This window comes from Centruroides vittatus, unplaced genomic scaffold (assembly GCF_030686945.1).
Source record: "Centruroides vittatus isolate TY-2023 unplaced genomic scaffold, ASM3068694v2 scaffold_861, whole genome shotgun sequence".
In the NCBI taxonomy this organism is placed as follows: domain Eukaryota; kingdom Metazoa; phylum Arthropoda; class Arachnida; order Scorpiones; family Buthidae; genus Centruroides; species Centruroides vittatus.
The window spans coordinates 1,730,756-1,754,152 of record NW_027122718.1 but is presented as its reverse complement, the minus strand read 5'-3'; the positions used below and the strand labels follow the sequence as shown (position 1 = coordinate 1,754,152).

At 27.2% G+C, this 23,397-nt stretch overlaps 1 protein-coding gene across 1 annotated transcript in view; it reads left to right on the top strand.

Annotated features, from left to right (window-relative positions):
• Positions 1-23,397, top strand: part of poe (E3 ubiquitin-protein ligase-like protein poe) — a 187,860-nt gene that overhangs the window by 72,632 nt on the left and 91,831 nt on the right. The window contains 9 exon segments of the mRNA XM_067288343.1: positions 591-703; positions 2,429-2,524; positions 6,345-6,478; positions 13,207-13,283; positions 15,236-15,427; positions 15,826-15,889; positions 17,444-17,526; positions 19,908-20,037; positions 20,906-20,976. Of these exon segments, the coding sequence (XP_067144444.1) occupies positions 591-703; positions 2,429-2,524; positions 6,345-6,478; positions 13,207-13,283; positions 15,236-15,427; positions 15,826-15,889; positions 17,444-17,526; positions 19,908-20,037; positions 20,906-20,976 (960 nt within the window).

The following is a 23,397-nucleotide window of genomic DNA, read 5'->3' as shown; positions in this document are numbered from 1 at the left end:
CTGTATTAATCACTAGCAAAATCAGTAAAATGTATAGTAATTGGTAAATGAAAGTTCTTGAACTTCAGTTTGTGTCACTAAATTAGTTTTGAATACACTACACACCAACTTTTTGTCATGATTTTCTGGTAAAAGTGCATGGATTATTCAAGTAAATATGGCATATTTAATATAATTAAAACCCAGGACAATAATTTCTTTTGAATTAAAATGTAGAAATAACACTAAAAAATTTGGTTTTTTCCTAATTTGTTGCAATTTTATTAATTGTAATTAAAAACTGTTATAAATATAATTGTAATTAATTAGAATTTATTGTTAAATTTTTTTATTGTTAAAATTGTAAAGAGATTAAAGTTTTGTCTGCACAAGTTTATTAATTACAACTTTATAATTGTACTCTACCAGAGGGTTGCTTATTGTATTATAACACTTTTCTCATGGTGAAATGGAGGAGAACCTCCAAATAAAGATTTATCTACTGTTGTTAAAAGTCAATATTATGGCATTAATTTTAATTATACAGTATAAATGTTTTTGAATTTGAATAAATTCTTATTATTTTTAGCTGTTTGTTAAACTATTTACAGTGACGTTGATGAGCGTATATTACACGAATGTTTAAAATTTATGGAAAGTTTATTGGATAAAGCACCTGGAAAAAGAGCTTTGGAAAAATTCTTTGCAGATAATGAAGATAAAGGTAGAATGCTTATAACAATTACTAATTATTTAATAAACAAACAATATTTTCTATTTACAATTATCAGACATGTAGTAATAAAAGATTTATAAAAGTCACAGAATAAAAAAAAACTTTGTTAATTATGTTTGTTAGTTTAAATAAATTATTTATGATAATGTTTAATAGAAGTACATTGAAATTCTAGATCTGTTTCTTAAACATTCAGATAAATACCAGTCCAAACAATTTGTTGCTTTATGGCAAGTATAAAGAACTTTATCCTGTGTCAAGAAGTTAAAACTTTAAGTGCCAGGTGGCTAAGGCAATTGAGAAGTCAGCTTTATTCCAGTGAAAGGCCATTAGGGATTCCAGTATTTGTCATCCAGTGGATTGAATCTGGATGACAAATCCTGGAAATTTTTCACAGATGGGCAGTTCTAGATTTATTGAGCTCCATCACCATCTTGCCACCATCATTATAGAGAGGTTGCGGCCGACATTTTTAATGCAAAAATGTGTAAGTCGGACTTTCGGTGCTGCCTTCCTATAAATCTAGAAGTTTGTCAATGGCATTTAGAATGTCAGTGGAATTATGCTCGATGTTCCAAATGCCACTGTCAAACTTTTAGGCTTGCAGGAAGGAGGCGCTGAATGTCCGACGTACACGTTTTTGCGTTGATAACTTTGGTTGCAACTTCTCTTATGAGTCTGGCTGAATTTATATTGGGTATTATTGTAGATTCTCTCAGTGTCCACAAAGCAGAGTTTATAAAAAAGAAAATAGATAAAATTACAAGTTTTTGTCACTAATTTAATTTATATACTATATGAAGTACATTTACTATATTTCTGATAGTTTTTGTAAAGATTTGTAAGGATTACGAAAAAAATCAGCAAATAGCACTTGTGTATTATTTCCATTTCTACAATGCAAGTGCCATTTAATGATTATTTCATTGCTATGTTCATGCAAGGTTTTACATTAGAAATATTCAGGTGAGGCTGTTTAAACCTTGCATGAATGTATCTAATTTGGAACCTCCAACTTTGGTCTGTGGACCAAATATGGTTCCTGAAGCATATTTATATTTTTCATTCTGGCCCATATAGCTTGTTTTTATTGACTTGTTTTATCAACATTTGAACTAGTTTAAAGTATACTCACTTCTAAAAATTAAACTAAACCAATAGACCTTTCTATAAATGATTTTTATAAAAATCTAAGAAAGGGAATGAGTTAAATTTTTTACAATTTCACCAGAAGAGAATTTTAAATTTTAAGAAGTTTGCATGGGGGATATTTTCTATTTTTGTTCCTATGAACTTAAATACCCATTTGCAAATAAACCTTTTCAAAAATGAAATATATAAAATCAAAATATTGAACATCATGATAAAATGAATATCTAAAGGAGCTTTTAAATATTGGGTTATATCAAATCAGCATTAATTGAGGAAGTGCTAATTGAGGTCTTACTATAATTAAAAATGTAGAATATAATGTATGTTAAAAATTATATAATTAAATATAACATTAACTTTTTATATTAATAATTTTTAAAACATTCTTTGAATAATTTGTTACAAATCTGTATAACTCTAGATTTGCTAATAGTTTTTAAATAAAGCTTAAAAGTAAAAATCTATAACAGAAACTCTTAATTTAGAATTGTTTAATTATTTGAAAATGTACCAGTACTTATTTACTCTCTTTTTTAAAAATTGTTAATGTTTTATTTTCAGACATGATTAATATTTTGTTATCAGCAGCAAATGGCAGTCTTAGTCCTACATATGGCACCAGAGTTTTAAAATTTTTTAGTAAATTGTTTCAACAAAGTAAGTTTTAAATTTAGAACTTTTAGTACATGAAAAATGTTTTGAATTAAAAAAAAAGTGGAATTATTTAATTTTATTTTGCATTATTAATTTTTAAGATTATTTATGTGATTTATTTTAATTTAAAATATTGAAAATAACACTTTCATTATTTTTCTTATGTAATAGGAAAAAACTTGCTAGATTAAGAATTTGTTTCCAAACTCAAAACCATTTACACTTTTCCAGCAAATAGGTTTAATGAACATACAAACATTTTTAGTTTAATTTATAAACCTGCCTCACAGTTAGCTTTGAAATAAATTCTTTAATGAATTCCATTTTCTAGGCATTACACATTACACAACTGTCTTTTGGTGTTAAAAGTTTTTATATAAACATAAAATACATAAGCAAGTTTTTTTTTGTCATTAATACATTATCAAAAGTACAGTGGGTGATCGGTTAATGAACATAATCTGTTCCAAGACTTTGTTCGCTATCCAAATTTTTCGTTAACCTATTATCAATTTACCATAGGTTTTTATGGGAATTTGATTAATTCGTTCTGGAGACCTTAAAAAATAAAAAATATATACTTTCTTACTAAGTTTATTTATATGTAATAATAAAAATACATATATACACAGTCTTGCATTTTTAATAGTCATATTTTTTTCGTTTGTGGGGGTTAAAGAATCTGACTAATGTTGATTGCTTTTCTCTCATCTTCAGGATTTTTCGGAAGTAATTAATAGCATTGTAATTGTAGAGATCCCCAAGCCTATTAACTTCAACCTGGTTTGGATGTCGTTTGGATGACTGTTGTTCTGACATCTCCCACTTTTTCAAAAGATGTGTAATAGCAGATGTTGTCATTGGTCCTCTTTCGTTTTCTTCTCTTTTAAAAAATCCCATCTTGCTGAGTTTCTTGGTGTTCTTCATTCAAGAGTTTTTGGAGTTCTGTCATCACATCAGTTTCAGGTTCCATTATGAGCTCTTCAATGCTCTTTATTTCTCAGATGTGATTTTCATTACTCCTTTAGCTGCTTGAGACTTCTTAATATATCTTTCATAGCTAAGAATGTGTCTACTGTAGACCTGTTCAAGCGATACTGCCTAGCAACATCAGACATCATCTGCCCACTCTCTACCTTGGCTATTATCTCTTGCTTGGTTTCTATGGTGAGCATAGTTCTTGACACTACTCTTTTTAGACTCCATAATATTATCAGTTTCTTTTTTAAATAAAATGTTCAGAAAAGCTCTTACAAAAATTCAGAGAACAGAAATCAACTAGCACTAAAAAATTACTTAAATGCAAGGCCTGGATGAAATTTGAAATTTGGTATTAAACATTAACGAATATCCGATGGGACAATTGAACTCTCACCTTTCGTAAATATAAACTGACACAAAACTTAATGAGTACCCTCCCGACAGTCTCGCAAAGACACTAAAAAATTATTTGTCAGAAAGGTAAACAAAAAGCTGGAATTACGAGGGAGAGTTTCAAAATTCAGAGGAATAATATCCAATTGGTATTGGGTTGAGTGTCGATGTCAATGTCTTCAGAACTCCAAAAGGTTTCGAATTGTCACCTGGAGACAAGGGAAGACCAATCAGTATTCACTATTTTATGCCGCTTCTTTTTCTGCTTGTTCTGTGAAGTGTTCATTATCCGAACATAAAAATCTTTCGCGAAAGTGTTTGTTATCCAATTTGTTCATTGTCCGAATTGTTCGTTAACCAATCACCCACTGTACTTGAATATATATTTTGTTTGTTTATATAAAAGCTTTTAAGTCCAAAAGATGGTTGTTTTAATATTTTACTTTAATATGTTTAATTTGGCTTCAAGTGTGTTCAAATTTCATTTTCCAGGCTTTTAAAGTTATCTTAAAATATAAAATTTTTTATGGTTAATACTGGAAATGTAAAACATTTTAAATATGTCCAAAAAAGTTTAACAAATTTGTTTATATGTATGTCTACATAAATTAAATATTAGAAATTTTAAAATTTAGAACCCAAGTACATTCATATGGAGTCATAATTTTAATAAACATTAAATATAATTTTTTTTTTTTTTTTTTGAATTATTGACATGTCAGTCAGTTTTGCTGTTTGGAAAATTTAAAGACTAAATTAGAAATAAGAAATTTAAGTACTTTTGACCTATAAAATGATAGAGAAAGAAAGAGTGAGTTTGGAATGAATAGGATTCATATAATTTCATTTATTAACATTGATATCAAAAACAGTTTTTTTATTCAGAAATGATATTAATATCATATAGAATAGTTATAGAGCTTACAATAATTATAAAATAGGGAGAGAGTAACATTACTGATGAAATATTTTATTTTATTATTGGTATGGTATATATAATAAATGAATTTGATAGGAAGATGTTAAATATTTATAGATTGTCTGAGTTGGTTTTTGTGTGAAAATAACTGGAAATGTGAATTTTTCAGAATAATTTAGACAATGATCTTTCTGCTTTTTGTTTGAAGTTTCTTTTCAAGTAGTAGAAAAAACATATCTAAAAAGTTAGAATGCTTAAATGATTGGATGTTGCCAACTAGATAACTGAATGTTGGTAAAGGCATCAGTCTACCACTCTGGGATCCTCCACCAGATTGAATACAGGTGAAGGATCCCTAGAATTTGAGTTGACTCTGAATATGTTAGGCCCCTTTACTCACCATCCAGCTGCCCCATTTTAAGTCTGGCCAAACTCATTATAGGCATGAAAAAAAGGGCTCCTTAGTGCCCACAGGGTAGAGAGAATCAAATAATTGGGGGAAAATGATTAGATGTAATTAAAGAAATGAAGACAAAGTCGCTCCAAAATTTAGACGATCACCATTTCTTTCTGATGTTCTACAACGGAATTAGACAGCTAGACCTTCCTTTATAGGCTACGCAACTGCCTACTCTTTAAAAAGTTTCTTTAAAAACACAGAAAAACCAATAAAATTAAAAAATCTTTAAAATTGGTATGGTAGATCTTACGACGTCTTTTTAAGTCATCTTATCTTTCCGGGATTCTGGCTCCTTTTATCCACTGAGAGTGAGCGCTGTTTAATGTAGATTAGTCTGAGACATCCCTCTAGTGACGAAATTTTACAAAAATATTTTCGGTTTTCCGTTGGATGAGTATACCAATACCATACCAATTTTAAAGATTTTTTAATTTTATTGGTTTTTCTGTGTTTTTAAAGGAACTTTTTAAAGAGTAGGCAGTTGCGTAGCCTATAAAGGAAGGTCCAGCTGTCTAATTCCGTTGTAGAACATCAGAAAGAAATGGTGATCGTCTAAATTTTGGAGCGACTTTGTCTTCTATTTGTAAAAAATAAACTTACTCATCCGACGGAAAACCGTAAAGAAATGAAGTTTCTGAGTAATCTTCTGGTTTTAAACTTGCCATCTCTTTCCAATTCAAATTTTCCTAATTACCCTTAGGTGACTTATGATTTGATTGTGACATACAGAGGTTCACCTATTATTTTTCTGGTCAGTGAAGGTGGTGTTTTAATGAGGTTTCACTGTATAAAATCAGCTTTTGTTACGTCATTAATATATAATGTAAAGAAGAAATAGATTATAATGAATATTTTTAATCACTATTTGTTACATTAAAAATATATTACCATGATTTTGTAATTGAGAACATTATTTTTACAATAGATTGAGTTAATTGAACAATTAGTATTATTATTTATATTGTTTATTAAAGTATTAAATTTTATATTAATTTAATTAAGTTTAAATATTGCTGCTTGCTTACAATGTTTTTCTTATAATATTAATATATTACTATTTAAATTTTCAGTGGAGAAAAATCAGTGTGATAAGAGTTTAGAAAAACTTTGTTGTTCTTTAAGTAAAATGAATAAATTAAGCAAGTTAGACAGCAAAACATTGCAACATTGGTTAAGCAAAGTAATATTTGGTAGTTCTACACAGGTATTAAAATTATTTTAATTCTTTATTTTTCATATATTTTTAATTGTTTTTTGTCTATATCAACTGAATAAGCTCTATAATGGGAAAAATAATAGTTATAATTTAGGAAAGAATTTGGTTATTAAAAATTTATTTAGATAGTTTTATGACAATCTAGAATAGGAATTTAAAAAACACTTTGCAAATCCAAATAAACTTATGAATAATGCAATACAAAAATTTTATTTTGGTATAATATAAACTTAGATATACTGTATTGACCTGAAAATTAGTTGATGTTATTTTTCCATTTTTAAATGGGCAAAAAATTGCTCTCAACCTATCCACAAGTTTCCAGAGAAGGTTCATGTATTTACGTCATACTGCACCACCATTAAGATAGTGCAAGAACTGCAGAACTATAGAATTGAGAATATAAATTGATTTTGAAATTACTAATAGAAATTTGTTCATAATGCCCACTCTATTAGTAATTGTAAAGGTTTTTATATTTTACATTATAAAGAGCATTTTCATCATTTTTACTCAAGTTAAAATTTTTTTCTAATATAAAGAAAAAAGTGTATTACATGCATAAATTGATAAAAATTGAAAGTAAAATTAAGAAAACCTGAATCCTATTTTTTTATTTTTGTTTCTAGAAAATAATTGGCAAAATTCGCTTCTGTAATTTTACTGATAATCCATTCTTATTGTCTATCACTATTTATTTCATAAAGTAGTCCAAAATATTCACAGAATATCACAGAATTAAGTCTAATGTAAGATTTTTGGATTTTTGCATAGTTTCTTTTACAAACTTGTATGTTTTTAATTTACTTTCATCAATTACTACCATAAAATCATGGAATAATGCCACATTTTGAATATCCAGCTATTTGAATATCTTATTAAAAGTAAAGTGTAGGATTATTAAGAAATGCTTAATTATAGGAGTCTTGACTTTTATAATTTTTCAAGTGGCAAAGTAGGTGAAATTTTAATTAATAAATTGTCACAAAACACTTGTGTCCTTGCAACAAATGTAGAGCCATCACAAACCCTATCTGCAAGTAATCATTCTGTATGGGCTTGTGTGTCTAATGATGGCAAAGTTATTTATCTAGTTGGATGTATATTCATAGCTGGTTACCCATTTTCTTCTTAAATTTTCATCACATGGAAATGAATGTAACTGGAATAGTTGATTACATGGACAATCTCAATGCATCATGTTTTTGTATACATCACATCCAGCTTTAAACCACTTATAAAGAACATATGGCAGCCAACCGCTGCATAATATCCACCTAAACTGATTTTTTAAGCATGTTACATGTCATTAAATTAAAAAACGTAGACCTACACTAATGAATATCAGTATATTAATAGCTGCTAAGACATATGCCCTTGTGTGACAGAATTTGAAAACACATTCTAGAAACTTGGGGATAATCATGTCTCATCTTACATATGAGTTTGATTTAGTTTTTTTTATTTATTTTGATAACTCTCTGTGATAACATTGTACTGGGTTAAAATGACACTAAACTTTACTATTTACCATTGCTAAATGCCAGCTAAGTTGTGACTTGTTATGCTGAAGCCTACAAACTATACATGAGAATTAACTATTTCTCAGTCACTGTTGCATATCTTCATATGCAGTGATTGCTTTTTTGGCTTTGATGTATGTCATTAAGAAAAATGCTTTAAAAATTTTAATTTTAATGTCTCTGATGCATTCACTGATGTTAAATGATTATTTCACTATTTCTCCAATAGATGGCAGTGTTACAAAAATTATTTTGTGGTTTTTGGTGAGGAAAATGTAGTTTACTTACAGAATCTGATGGCATCTATGGAAATTGTTTTCGGTAGTTTTACTTTCAAACGAATAATAAAAATTGTTTGTTTTGTTTATTATTATTATTATTAATATTATTATTGTTAATAATAAGCGCATTATTTTTAATTTTCAAGCGCATTATTATTATTATTATTATTATTATTAAAAATAATAATAATAATAATAATAATACGCTTGGAAATGGAGACGTTATTGAATCCATGGAAGAGGGCGAGTTCTCCAAGTATTTAGGATTCCAACAGGCCAAACTAACAGAACATACACAAATAAAGCAAAGATAAATTAAAGAATACCAAAGTAGGTTAAATGCTATTTTCAGAACACAGTTAAATGCAAAACATACAGTCAAAGCAATAAATACATATGTCATTCCAGTACTTACATATTCTTTTGGATTTATACATTGGACTCACACAGATCTCGAGCAAGTCCAAAGGAAAACAAGAACAACACTTACTAAGCATAAACATCATCATCCTAAATCCACCACAGAAAGATTAACCCTTCCACATAAAGATGGCGGATGTGGCCTGATTGACATAGTTAATCTTCACTACAAACAAATTCAGTCACTGCGAGAGTTTTTCTACATTAACAAGAACCATCACAATTACATAAAGCAGTAACTCTAGCAGACTCAAATAACACACCATTAAACTTACACTCACATCATATGGACACAACACAACATATAAAAATCGTAGACACCATTAAGCAATTGTGGGCTCGAAAGGCACTCCATGGCAGGCATCCTTATGGCCCAGGATTTTGTTGACAAAACTGCGTCAAACAATTGGTTAGCTTGGGGATGCCTCTTTGGGGAGACGGAAGGATTCATGATCGCCATACAGGATCAGGTCATAAATACTAAAAACTACAGAAAACACATACTCAAAGATGCAACACTCACAAATGACACATGCAGAAAATGTCACATCATGCCAGAAACTATACAACACATCACCTCTGGTTGCAAGCTCTTGGCACAGACATATTATTTACACAGACATAATCAAGTAGCAAATATGATAAACCAAGAGCTTGTAAAGAAACACAAATTAGTAGACATCCACGAACCATACTACAAATACATTCCACAGACAGTATTGGAAAACAACACTCACAAAATGTACTACGACAGAACCATAATCACAGATGAAACAATTTACCACAACAGACCAGACATCACACTCATTGACAAACACAATAAAATCACATACATTGTAGACATATCCATTCCAAACACTCACAATATACAAAATGCATGCACTGAAAAAATTAGCAAGTACACAGAACTCGCCCAGGAAATAAGGCATCTGTGGAGGATGGATAGGGTGCTTATTGTATCTGTTGTTCTTTCCTCTACAGGTGTCATACCACACACACTACACAAAAACCTGGGCACATTACAATTGAATAGAAACACATACATCACACTACAGAAGGCCACTATATTGAATACATGTCATATTGTGAGAAAATTCCTGAATACAGACACACACACTGATACACTTCTTTAATTTCTGTTTTGGTTACTAAGCCTTGACTTTGGTCCGGCATAGTACACAGCCACCGGTTTTAACCGAGTATATCTCACTTAACCCAACATAATAATAATAATAATAATAATAATCATTAAATGAATAATAAAATGAATAACTAAAGTTATTAATAAAATAATAAATAAAACTACACAAATTATAAATAAACAAAATTATTTTATTTTTTGAAAAAGTGCAAGCGCTAATTTTTTGCATATTTTGTCATAAAAATTAATTATATAGTGCATACCAATGATAAAAAATTGATTCTTTTTGGATGGACATTCTGAAAAAAAATCAGACTGAGAAGGAGTTAAGTGTTGTGCATGTTTGTTAATAATCACTTGTTTTTGTAAAAACAACTAAGCTGATTATTTTTATTCTGTTTGATGAAGTCAATCTATTTTGGAAACTTCTATAGAAATTTTATTTTGGTAGCTTTCTTATTTTACTTCTAGTATAGCAATCAAGCAATCATTAAGAATTGGGAATCAGCTTATATATTGGTCAATATGGTATTTAGTAGTAAATTATAGACTATAGATGCATGACATACTACATAATATGATTATTTATAGATGTCAAAAAAGAGTTTTGCAATAAAAATGTTAAACTATATATTTATCGCACTATTTTATAATTAACTGAATTATACAATACTTTCAATTATTTGAAATTTGTTCTACCCAAATGTTCTATTCTATCACAAGTTCCATGTTCTTAACCAATCCCAAATTATGGTTTATGATGGTGATAGTAGTAGTATAGGTTTGATACACTTCGGATTAGAAATTTCTATGGCAAAATATAATGTATGATACAAGATAGATTACACTTAAAATTTTTGGTTTGGTTTTGGAATAATGTTTGATACAATGTGTTTGATCTAATACTTGATATCAGGGTCATTATAATTAAAGTTCCATTTTGAAATGGCCTACTAAAAGGAAAACTACTGGACAGAATGTTATCAAACTTGGTAATAGTTTACAGGAAGTCATGAGATTTTATTTTCTGCAAAAAAAAAAAAAAGTTCAAAAACTCACCACCAGTAGGGAATATTGTTAAACGAAATAAGACATGAAGACATCGTTTAAAATGTTTTTAATCGTTTCTAAAACGTGTTACAAAGCATGTTCAATGTGGGGTTCACCATTTTCTGAAAGCAAGTTAAATTCCTTCTGATATGCTAAGAGCTACTGTTGAGAATACAGAAATGCGATTAAAATTGAAATTGAAAATTAAAAACATTTTCAATGATGTCTTCATGTCTTATTTTGTTTAACAATATTGCGTACAGCACCATTCCCCGCTGGTGTGAGTCTTTGAACTATGTATTTTTTTTGCAGAAAATACAATCCCATGACTTCCTGTAAACTATTACCAAGTTTGATAACATCCTGCATTCTGTCCAGTAGTTTTCCTTTTATGGCCATTTCAAAGTGGAACTTTAATTATAATGACTCTGTATATCTGCAAGAATGTGGAGTAATAGATTATTAGTGTTGTTATTTATATAGAAATGACTGAATTGCTGATATTTTAAAATGTAACACTAAGAAAGACAATTATGAAATTTTTTAATGAAATCTTCAGAAAGTAATTGATATCTTGAAACTAATTCCCAATCCAATAAATCTTGTAAGTCAGTTAAACTATCTGCAGTTAAATGTTGATATCTTAGGACTAATTCAATATCTAATTTTTGTATGTTATTTTTAATGAATGTATTTCATAGATTTTGGTATTGTGATATTTTTCCAATCAATAGAGTAACTGTATTTATTAATGAATTGATTGGAAAAAATATTGCAATACCAAAATCTATCAAATACATTCATTAAAAATAACATACAAAAATTAGATATTGAATTAGTCCTAAGATATCAACATTTAACTGCAGATAGTTTAACTGACTTACAAGATTTATTGGATTGGGAATTAGTTTCAAGATATCAATTACTTTCTGAAGATTTTATAGAAAAATTTCATAATCATCTTTCTTAGTGTTACATTTTAAAATATCTGCAATTCAGTCATTCCTATATAAATAACAACACTAATAATCTATTACTCCACATTCATGCAGATATATGAAGTCTTAGACAAGATTGCACAAAAATAATTCTTGATTGTAAATCAAGTACATTGTATTAAACATTATTCCAAAACCAAACCAAAAATTTTAAGTGAAATCTATCTTGTGTCGTACATTATATTTTGCCATAGAAATTTCTAATCCAAAGTGTTTCAAACTTATACTACTGATAGTTATAATGAAATGTTTAGAAATTTTATTCTTTTATTAACTTTAGATTTTGGAATACGAGGAGGGAACTAAACCACTTAAAATGTTTATCTGTATTGAAAAAGTTATAGGATGACTGCCAGTATATTGAGACTTTAATTTGTTTAGAAAAGAAAATAAATTTTGTATACTACTATGAAATTATTGTGTTTCTGGAGAACTTAAACTTGCAGTATTGATATTATTGACAGCTTATTTACAATTTTAGAGAGTATTGTAAATTTAAATACCTTTCTTGATTATTTTTTTAGCTGTATCTAAATTTAATTAAATTTTTTCAAAGTTTCTTTATTATTAATGTAACTAATAAATGGTAAAATTCATATCTGTAATCTAAATCAATGGTTGGCAACCTTTCTCACCTCACGGACCACTAAACTCACAATTTTGAATTCTGGGGAAATATCATGAATTTTTTTAAACAATACAAAATCTGTAGAATAATGATCATAAAAGTTCAATTTTACTATATTAATGTGAAACTCTCATGTTTAATTGTAACAAATTAATGCAAGCCTAAAGTTCATTGCTGCTTGTTTGAAATGAATTCTTAGCACTTTTCCACGAAGGATGACAATCTCACTCACAATATTGTTTATTGTTCATTATTTATTGATAACAATCATTTGTATTTGGTTTTAGATTCAATAAAAATCCACAATGAATGAAAAAAGCAACTAAGCATTTTGCATTTCTTTCGTAATCCTTCACGTAACCTTCAGTTGATCAATGTCAAAATTTCTCCACAGAGCACCCAAATTTTTTCACAGACCACTGGTTGCCAACCGTTGATCTAAATGATCAGATTCATTAATTTAATTTGTCTAGTTTTAAAATGATTTTTGGTAAAATTAATAGAATTTGATTATTTGAGTAAGAATTTGAGTAAGAAAAAATAAAGATAGATGATTGATTATAATTAACAATTCACAAGTTTATTAATATTTTAAGATAATTTATTGAGATCTTAATTATTGTAAAAAGTGATAAATTATTTGAGTTTAAAAAATTTATTATTATTATTATTAAGACAGAAGAAGGCAATAGTGTTCAGGAAAACAGGTTATTACTCCAGAGTTTAACTTCATATATTGTAAAGGAAAACAGGTAAATATATTAAGCAGGTTTGTATTTGATAAATTCTATAAAAATTTAAATATTTTTGACAAATTTTTAAAACTGAAAATTATACATAATTTATATACTTCCAATTATTTGTGTGAGGTATTCTGTATTTAATGACATTTGGACAGGAAATTTATTCTCTTTCTAGATATAATTTAGAAATATTAAAAAAATAAAGTTCAAGAATACCAAAATGCTTTGTTCTTAAATAAGTTCAAGATAAAATTCAGTCTTTAATGTTTTTGAGAACTACATATGTTTATTATGTTTAGATGAAAATAAGCATTCAAAGGTAAAAAGAACATTGTTTAAAATTATAATTTAAACAAACCATTGTCATAGAAAATATATAAACTTACAAAAACCATTACAAAATTAAAATACAGTGGTACTATGTACGTCGAATGCTTTGGAGTTCAAATGATTCTTTAAAGTTCAAACTGCAGCACAGTGAAAAATGCACTCAAAGCTTAAAATAAGCTTCTGAAAAAGAATATAATCTCAAATGAGCAATAATATGTTAAATTTTTTAACTGTTATAATTAAATCACACATCAATGTTAAGTAATGACACCTGTTAAAAATGTGCAAAAACATTGTGTTCAACCCAATATCACTTTTACTTATTAATCATAGCATCCAAGAAATGTGGGGAAGTAACAAAGTCTAACAAGTAAGAGGAAGGCTGTAATATTGACAATTGAAATGAAAAAGGAATTTGTTGCAAAGCATAAAAACAGTATGCCTGTGGCATCTGGCCACTGTGCTTAAGATGCCAATGTCAACAGTATGTAATTGATTAATGCAATTTACATTTTATTATACAGAATTTACACACTATTTCTTCTGTTTTAACTATTTATTTATGTTTTAATATTATTAGGGCATTTGTGTTATTTTTACCTTAAATTATGTGTATTTGCTGTTTTATCAAAATGGGTATTGTTTAGGGTCTGGGAATGGATTAATTTGCTTTCCATTATTTCTAATGAGAAAAATTGATTCTAAGTTTAAATGGTTTCTTGGATTGAATTAAATTTGAAGTATGAGGCACCACTGTACCTAAAACTTTTTGCACAAATTAATTGATTCAAATGTGAATTGACATATAATAGTGAAAATTTTATAAAATAGACTTAAAACAGTATTTATTAAATAATTATGTTAAGCCTGACTTGTAAATAAAACGAATTAAAGAATTTATATTAAAGAAAAAGAATTAAGTTAGGAGTCTTTTGATTTTCAGTCAAAATTAAACATACATCTAAATTTAAAGATGTATTACAAAATTATTTTAAGATGATATTTTTATAAGGAGACTACTATAGTTTTCCCGTATAAAGAATGAATTTGAATTAGATACTTAACATTAGTTAACTATAGAATAACCCAGTAACCCATTAGTTAACTATAGAATAACCCATAAACCAACCTCATATTAGTAATTTTACTAATTACTTAATGTAACATCACGAACTAATGTATTAATTTTAGTATTATGTAATTTTTAATTTTTTGTTGTTACACTCAAATAATTTTTAAAATGTCAGATATATTTTTAATGCTAAAAATTATAATTGAATATGAATAATTTTAATAAAAATACAAATTTTATCATAAAAACTTTTTACGTAAAGTGTAAAAACAAACAAACAGTCTAGAATAATTGTCTATAAATTTATCATATATAGATCAACAACTGCCGAATTATCGGGCTAGCAATAAGATATAATATAATGTGTTCATATAATGCATTTAAATTTAAATTTGACTATTGAAATTATAAAAATATTTTATATAAAATTAAATTTTAAAAATCAAATTATTAAAATTTTAAATTTTATTAAACAATTTGAAATAAATATCAAACTTGTTATCCGATTATAATGATAAACAAAAATTATATTTTAATATTTTTGATGATGTATTTTTAGTGCTGTTCGTGAAGAAGTTGCTAATGCTATATTATCTGCTCTAATACCAATGGGATCACAAATTCTTTCACCTGCGTCTGAAGGAATTGGATTTTCCGAATTAATAGTTATTATGGCAACACTTGCTGGTGCTGGCTCAGGTGGAGGTCATGTTCAATTATTTAAAGCTGCAACTGAATGGTTGGAATTATGGTAATTATATATTTCTCTAAATAAAAATTCAAGTTTTTTCCATTTAAATATAAACATGAAAATATTTTAAAAAGTGAAATTTTTATAATAAATTAAGTCATATATTAAAAATAATAATCTGTAATGTAATGCTAATTTAGAAGGAAAATTTATTAAATTTCTTACCACAACTAATTTTTGTAAAAATTTCAAAATTTATATTTAATTGAAGTTTGTTCTTCTATCAATGAACATAAAAATATATAAATTATTCACATGAAAATAAGTGTTTTACATTTAGATCTTCATATCAATATTTTTCTGCAAATGGAGTCTTATTATAGTCATTTTTCATTATATATTGATAAATATTTACAAAATTTATTGATTATTTACCATTTCAATTTTTTCTCTTTTAGTAAGAAATACCTTGCTCAAAAGGATGTTTTGGAAAAGCTCCAAGAAAATGTTACTGGTGGAAGAGTATGTTTTTGTTTTATTTTTAAATGAAATTTTTTTAAAATTCAGTAAGCTTTTAAACATATGATTTATAAATACTGTTTAGCTGAGATTCTAAAATAAAATGAGCCTTCCAGAAGCCAAGTGGATAAAAACCCCTAAAGATCAATAGTTGGTTGGTTATGGGTTTGTGCCTCACCAACAGGTTGGGTGCAAGTTTTTATGGGTTTTCTTTGTAACACCTAAATACAGGCCAGTTTCCCACAGAAAGTCCTCCCAGGAGATTCCCCCCTTGGTCGATTATCCATGTGTCATATTGCCATAAATGAATAAACCTAAAATAAAATAATTATTTTTAAATGTCACCTCTACTATTAATGGTAAAAAATACATTCTGAAATATGAGTCCAAACTTTTGACTTGGAAGGATTTTTTTTGTCAGTTCATTATCAGTTATAGAATGTAGAACAGCTTTTAATTATTCAAATTTATTGAACAGAATAAGTTTGTTTTACTCAATAAACTTGAAATAAAGTAAATATTTAATTATTCATTTTATGATTTGTAGGAGTATGAGAAACTATAAATACTATATGCAGATTGGGCTAGTTGTTACATGGAGTTTCTTAATGCTTTTGGTAATTCTAGCATTCTGTTAGTTAATTTAATCAAAATATAATATTTTTTTTAATTGCATTTTTGTAAATGATATGTTCTTTATAAGATTCTTTAAAAACAAGACTAAGACAAATGTTTATTTTTATTTCCCAATATGTATTGCTTCAGCATTATAGAATTGAGATAATACTTAGATACTGATAAATTTCATGTTTTTACTATTATCATATAAAAGAGTTAGTGTTATTCAGAAAACATATCATATATCATAATATTATACAAATTTTATCTTTCTTTCATAATAATTCTAATATGATGATTTAAAAATCACATCAGTAGATACCAGTTTGTCTTTTAGAAACTTTAAACATTTTTTTACAATTTAATAAAATCAAAAGCTTATCAGTGAAGAAAATATGCTAAATGTGTGTGTTATATTTAATTTTGTTAAAAAATTTTAATTCTTAATAGGATAAGTAAAAAATATACATTTTTTTAATTTTTGTGATAAAATTGTTTTATAATGCATTCATCATTTAAAATCAACGTTTTTAAATTTTATTTACTTCTTTAAGAATTAAATTATTTTTATAAAAAAATAAAAAACTCATATATATTGACTTTAAATAAAAAAAACTCATAAAATATAAAAACTCATAAAACTCATAAACTCATAAAACTCATTTAAAAAAAAACTCATATATATTGATTTTAAACTAATACATATAATCTCTATTTTTGATCCTAAAAAATTAAACTTTAGTTTTGGTATATAAGAAAGTAAAAAAAAAAACTATAAAATAAAGAAAAGAAAATCAGCAAATTTTTAATTGCAGAATTCATATAAAAAAGTTATGTAGTAATATTTATATTTTAGAACTTCAAAACAATTTTTTTGAAAATTTAAAAGATTATCTTAAATTGTTAGTGATACTTGAGATTATGTGTTAATTTTTTCAGCATCAAATTATGATGGAATCTTCGTGTTATCTATTATCATATATGGCAGATCTTGTTGGTGCTCTCAAATTTCAGTCAGAAAGGTGAGAAATTTTTAATCAAATTATGTAATTTATATTTTTGACAAGACTATGTCTTGTTTATAAAATCACAGTGCCGTCCTGTCTTACCAGCTTAGAGGTATGAAGGAGTACATGTCAGGAGTTGCAATTTGGCATAGAGTATTAGGTGACTAAATAATGCATGCATAAAAAAAAATCATACTTGTAGATACTCAGGGAACCGAGAACCGAGTCTAAATAAAATACAAAATGGCAATACTCTTTTTACAAACAGGCACTAGTGCAAGATTTGTGCATGCATTGCTTGTTGGAAAGTTGGAAATGCAAATGTTGCAAAATTGAATTTTGACAAACAAACATTTTTGAAAAAACCCATTTACCTGTCCTGTGTTATTCCTGGCATATATGTGGTTGCGACATGCTGACCATGACTGGTTGAGCCAAGATATCTCGTTTCAGCATCAGAACATTTTTGAAAGTAGATGGCGCTAGTCATTATAATTTTATATTGAAACTAACTTCCAAAATATAATTTTTTTTTTTTTTTTACCTTTATTAATATATATATATATTAATAAATGTAAAAAGAAAAAAATTATATTTCGGAAGTTAGTATTTTTTTCAAAAATGGGAAATTTTTGTTAGGCATTGACAAAAATTCAACCTGGGGAGACATGCAACGGAGAGAAATTTTGACATTGGATAGGTTAATTTCACCAAAAATGCATCGTGGACGACCTCGTGGTCGTGGTTGTGGCTGTGGCCGGCAAAGTTTGAACAATCACACTCAAAACCAGTGATACCAAAGAAGATTGGAGAATGAGAACAAGACCTGCCTTGAGCATCAAAGTGATCCTGCTTAGTAGTGAGTCTCCGAGACATAGTCTTGTCCTAAATATGGCCTTGCCGTTTTACTTGTTCTTAATATAAATATTTTATTTACAGTTGAATTACTTTCATTATGATGATGATGATGATGATTGGAACAAATTTAGAATAAATTTAATAAGCAATGTTTGTGTTATAATTTGCATAATTTATGTAACTCTAGCCTCTTGATTTTAATTATTTGCCAGATCTTTTAAGACTTGCTTTTACCAAGACGTGATTGTTTTTACATTAAATCAGTTTTGAAATATGAAACTGTACTTGTTACATTGTTTGATTCATAGTTTCACAGAAAAATTAGCACTTAGTCATCAGCTATATCATGTATTTAAGTAATGGAAGAAAAAACAAGAGATAATGCAGTTTTAAATGTATGCAAATGATATATATTGAGATCATTTCATTGACAATTATTCAAATTGGATATTTTTTTAGACTAAAACAAATTTTTTTTATTACAAATTATGGATTTTGATGTGTATTTTTAAATTAAATACTGTTATGAATTCATAAAATTTTTCTGCTTTCATAATAATTTATTTTGACAACTATAATGAATTGTTATCTGGGAAGTTGAAAAATTTTTATGAAATATATATAATGGAAATGGAAAAACTTCATATATGTACTGAAAAATTGATTTTACTAACTTTGGATTCCATAATTTTGGATGAATAAAAAAAATTGAAGATTTGAATTTGATAGCATTATTCAATAGCACTGTTTGACAATATTTCAAAGAACATAATTCTTGAGTCCATTAAAAGAATTGATGTAAGTCAGTATTGTAGTTTCCAATTAAAGTATAGACATTGCTAACAAATCTTGTTACTTTTACATGAAAATAAGTACTGTATAATGCAAGAAAATTGCTGAAGATTTGTTACTCTGCTGCAGGTAATATATACCATTGTAGAAAAGATATTCAGAAGCTTCAACGAATTTCTTACATCAAACAGATCATGACTGATTGAAAAATAATCATTTCTGAAATGTTGAAGAATTAGCAGAAATAGGCAATACAATGTCTGGAAGAAAATTAAGATAGTTGCACTTATTTCATATTTCAGAAGTTATTAAAGTATATTAATGATTTTACATTACTGTTATATACATTATTAGCTTCTAAGAACATACTAAAATATATATATGTGCTTGAAGTAATGATAATTATGAATTTTATGTACTTTAAAACATTTTGCATCTTTAACATAAACCTTTATGTAATTTCATGATGTGAAAGTTGAATCTTATTTTTAAAAATAAAAGAATGTAATAAATAAAATAGTTCAAATCAAAACTTTATTTTAATCATTTCAATTATAAATTTGTGTGAATGTATTTGAAAATAAAATAATTGAAAATTGCATAAATAAATTTTAAGTTCTAAGACTTCAAAGCTATTTTAGTTTCATTTTTAGTTTAAACATGGCATGAACTAAGTTGTAATTCATCTTATTGTATATCTCAAAATATAGTCCCTTAATGTTTACAAAAAAATTAATTTTTTCTAGAAGTTCTGTTTCCAGTCGCAATGGAGCTGCTTCTCCACTCTGTGATGGAGAATTACATCATCCTGAAATGGAATCTGATTGGGCAGAAGAAATAGGCCCTGATGAAGAAGAAAGTGCTGGAGAAGATTCAGTAAGTAGTACTTAGAGACAGTTAATAATAATATAATAATCTCTATCATTATTTTGTAATAATTTTTTTAGACTTTTTTTTTTAATCAATGAATTTTAGATTCAAAGTTTATTTTTGTTCACTTGATAACAATGATACAGCCTTACATATATATTATTCCCATATTCATGAGGATTATATTCTGTGGAAATCTTGTGAATACCAATTAGGAAGGCTGATGAGAAAATTGAGTTGGGTTCCTGCAGGTTGAGTCAATGTGGCTGAGCATGTTGCTGTCTTGGGAATATTTAAATATTTGCAGATGATTCAACAAATTAATTTATTTTATTCATATATTTAATTCTATTAAAAACATTAGACTTACATTTTAAGACAGTTGTGGAGGAGTTACAACAGTTTTTAAAAACTGATCTAATGCTACTTGGCAGACTTTTTTTTATTTGTTTTCTTCAAGACTTCAGCATACAGGTTGATTCCAAAGCTCACTTTAAACTTAAGATCAGGAATAGGATTTGATTCTTGTAACTCCTTGCACAAGCTATCAATAGTGTTGTATATTTTTGAAAGCTTGTAAGCTGTCATTGGCAGTTTTAATATTTTCTCTCATTCATCATCATCCTCTTCACTGTCATGTTTATTTTCTGTAATCATCGTGCTCAGTTCCTCATTTGTGGGTTCTCAGTTGTCTTGAAGACACTGCAGAAGGAATCTAAAAGTTTATACGTTTAGTGGGGAAACACAAAGAAATTTCACTTAAAATACATATGCATTTCACCTTTCTATTTACTTTTTGTAATTTTATTAAATAAAAATACTTAATAATTCATATTAAAAAAATTCATACGTTTTTATTTTTGTTGCAAAATAGGATGAAGATTCACTTTGTAATAAGCTGTGTACATTCACAATCACTCAAAAAGAATTCATGAATCAGCATTGGTAAGTTTTTTTATCTGATTTTAAATCATTGATTTTTAGATTTTAAAAATTAAGTGTTTTAAAATTTTATTGATTAAATTACTGTTCCAGAAATAAAGTGGTGACTAAAATTTAATTTTGTTATATGTATATTTGGTTTGTTAGACATGTATATATGTATGAAGAATGATTTATTTCTCTCTGAATTATTTAAAATAAATTTGTCTAATATCTCAAAATGATTCTTGTAAATTTTATCTTATTTATCAGACTTTATTCTTATACATGTTATCTCCAAACTAATGTAAATAAATTTTCTTAGAAAATGTTAATTTTTGAATTCTCAGACTTTCATTCTCTGTTTTTTTATGCCCTGTTTTTTTCCATAATTTGAACTGTTTAAAGTTTAATTTTTTTATAAATAAGATTATCATACACACACACAGTATTTGCAAAAAAAAATAATCTAAAGGCATATTTATACCCCTTTACTGATATTTAAGGAGTAGTTTATGGAATTGAAGGTAATAATTTAAATAAAAAAGTTATATAATTTAAGACTAGTTAATACTTTCATTTTACTTCAAGAACTGTTTTTGAATGAAAAAACATTAAATATTTGTAAAAATTAATTTATATTTTAAAAGTAAAGATTTAAAAATAAAAACATATTAATAGCAAAAATATTAATTGGAAGCCAGAAGTGATGAAACCTGACTTGGTAGAAATCATTTGTGGTCATCAACACTAATTTGACAGCTATCAACTTGATAAAATTGCAGCTGAAGTTGGTTACATTGTCCCAAGATTCCCATACTACCACTGTGAACATTAAACGAATAGAGAGTCAAATTAAAGTATATATAGCTCTTCAGAATACAACCTGGAAACTTGCTGATGTAAAAGCATTTTTGGAAGAAGCAATAAATGTTGTTATATCTAAAGTATGGAGGGACTGTGCTCATAACATACAAAATATTGAAGAAAAATTTTTGGTGATTGATGATTTATTGGCTCAAGAGCAACCTTCTTTAATCATTAACATTACTGAAGAATTTACTGACTTGGACATGGAGATGCCAGAAATGAAAAATTTCTTATAAACATAAACTTCTCATAATTTAAAAGGTCCTCTTCATAGTCATCAATTTGAACCAAATCATCAGAAAATTAAGTTACTATTCAAAAATATTTTTAAGTTAATACTTAAAATTATAATATAAAGACTATTAAATTTTCATAAAATATAAACACCAGCTTTTCCAAACAGTGGGAACGTCAATGTATAAAGAGATTATATTACTTAGGCTATTCATTATATCATTTTGTGATGTCACAATTAACTGAATCTGAGATAGATTATAAATTGTTTATCTTCAAAGTGGTATAGCTGTTGGACTAATGCAATGGTTCCCAAACTTTGTGACATTTGGCTATATATAGTACAATTATTTTCATATACCAAATGTGCATTGACTATGAATTTTAACTTGTAAGAATAATCAAAAGACAAGTACAAATGTCTGTAAGAAACTGTTTCTCTTCTTTTTTCCTATTAATAGGAAAAGAATATAAATTCATTCTGAAACAAAGAAAAAAAAATAGACATGCTGTTTAGGAAGATATACAAAAAATGTACTGCAGGAACGCTGTCAGTATATCACTAATAATAAAAATAATGGCCAATCTGGTCCATGACAATGTACAGTTTGAGAACCATTGGACAAATGAATTGTAGTTATCTGAAAGACTGAGAAACATTTGATAGGTAATATCATTAACAATGATCTCTTTGCCTGTATTTTCTAATTTTTTTGCTATTGTCCAAATACAACTGAGAAAAATGTCAACACTATCTTGTCAGACATCATTAAATTGTTCATAAATTGCAACAGCAATGATGCAATATGTGCATGAGAGGAGGACTTGTAAATTTTTGCCAGTATATTGTAGGTCTTTTTTGTCATTCTACATTCAGAGATGAAGACCTTCTGATCCTCTTCAATAAGAAGATTGACAATGCTCAATCTTGTTGTATCTGATACATATTTAATTTTTTGTTATCTTCAGATAGAAGTGGCTGAGATCAATCAATAAAGAAGTAAATATTACAATCTACTAACACACAAACAGCAGTTTCTCATTACTTATAGTTTCTATTATTAAAAAGAGTTGTCTAGCAACAGAAAATCTGATGACCATTCTCAATAAAATAGCTAACTTCAGCTAACTTCATAGATGAACTGTTAAAATGAAAACCATACTCACAGGCAAAATTGAACTTTAGACCAAGATGAAGACTTTACAGATTATGAAGGGGAATGACTCCACAATAGGATTCTATTTATATCAACAAAGCTGAGAATTCTATTAAGTGATATAAACATACTACTATGTTCAGTAAATATACAAAAGGCATGGAAAATATTAAACAAGTGTAAT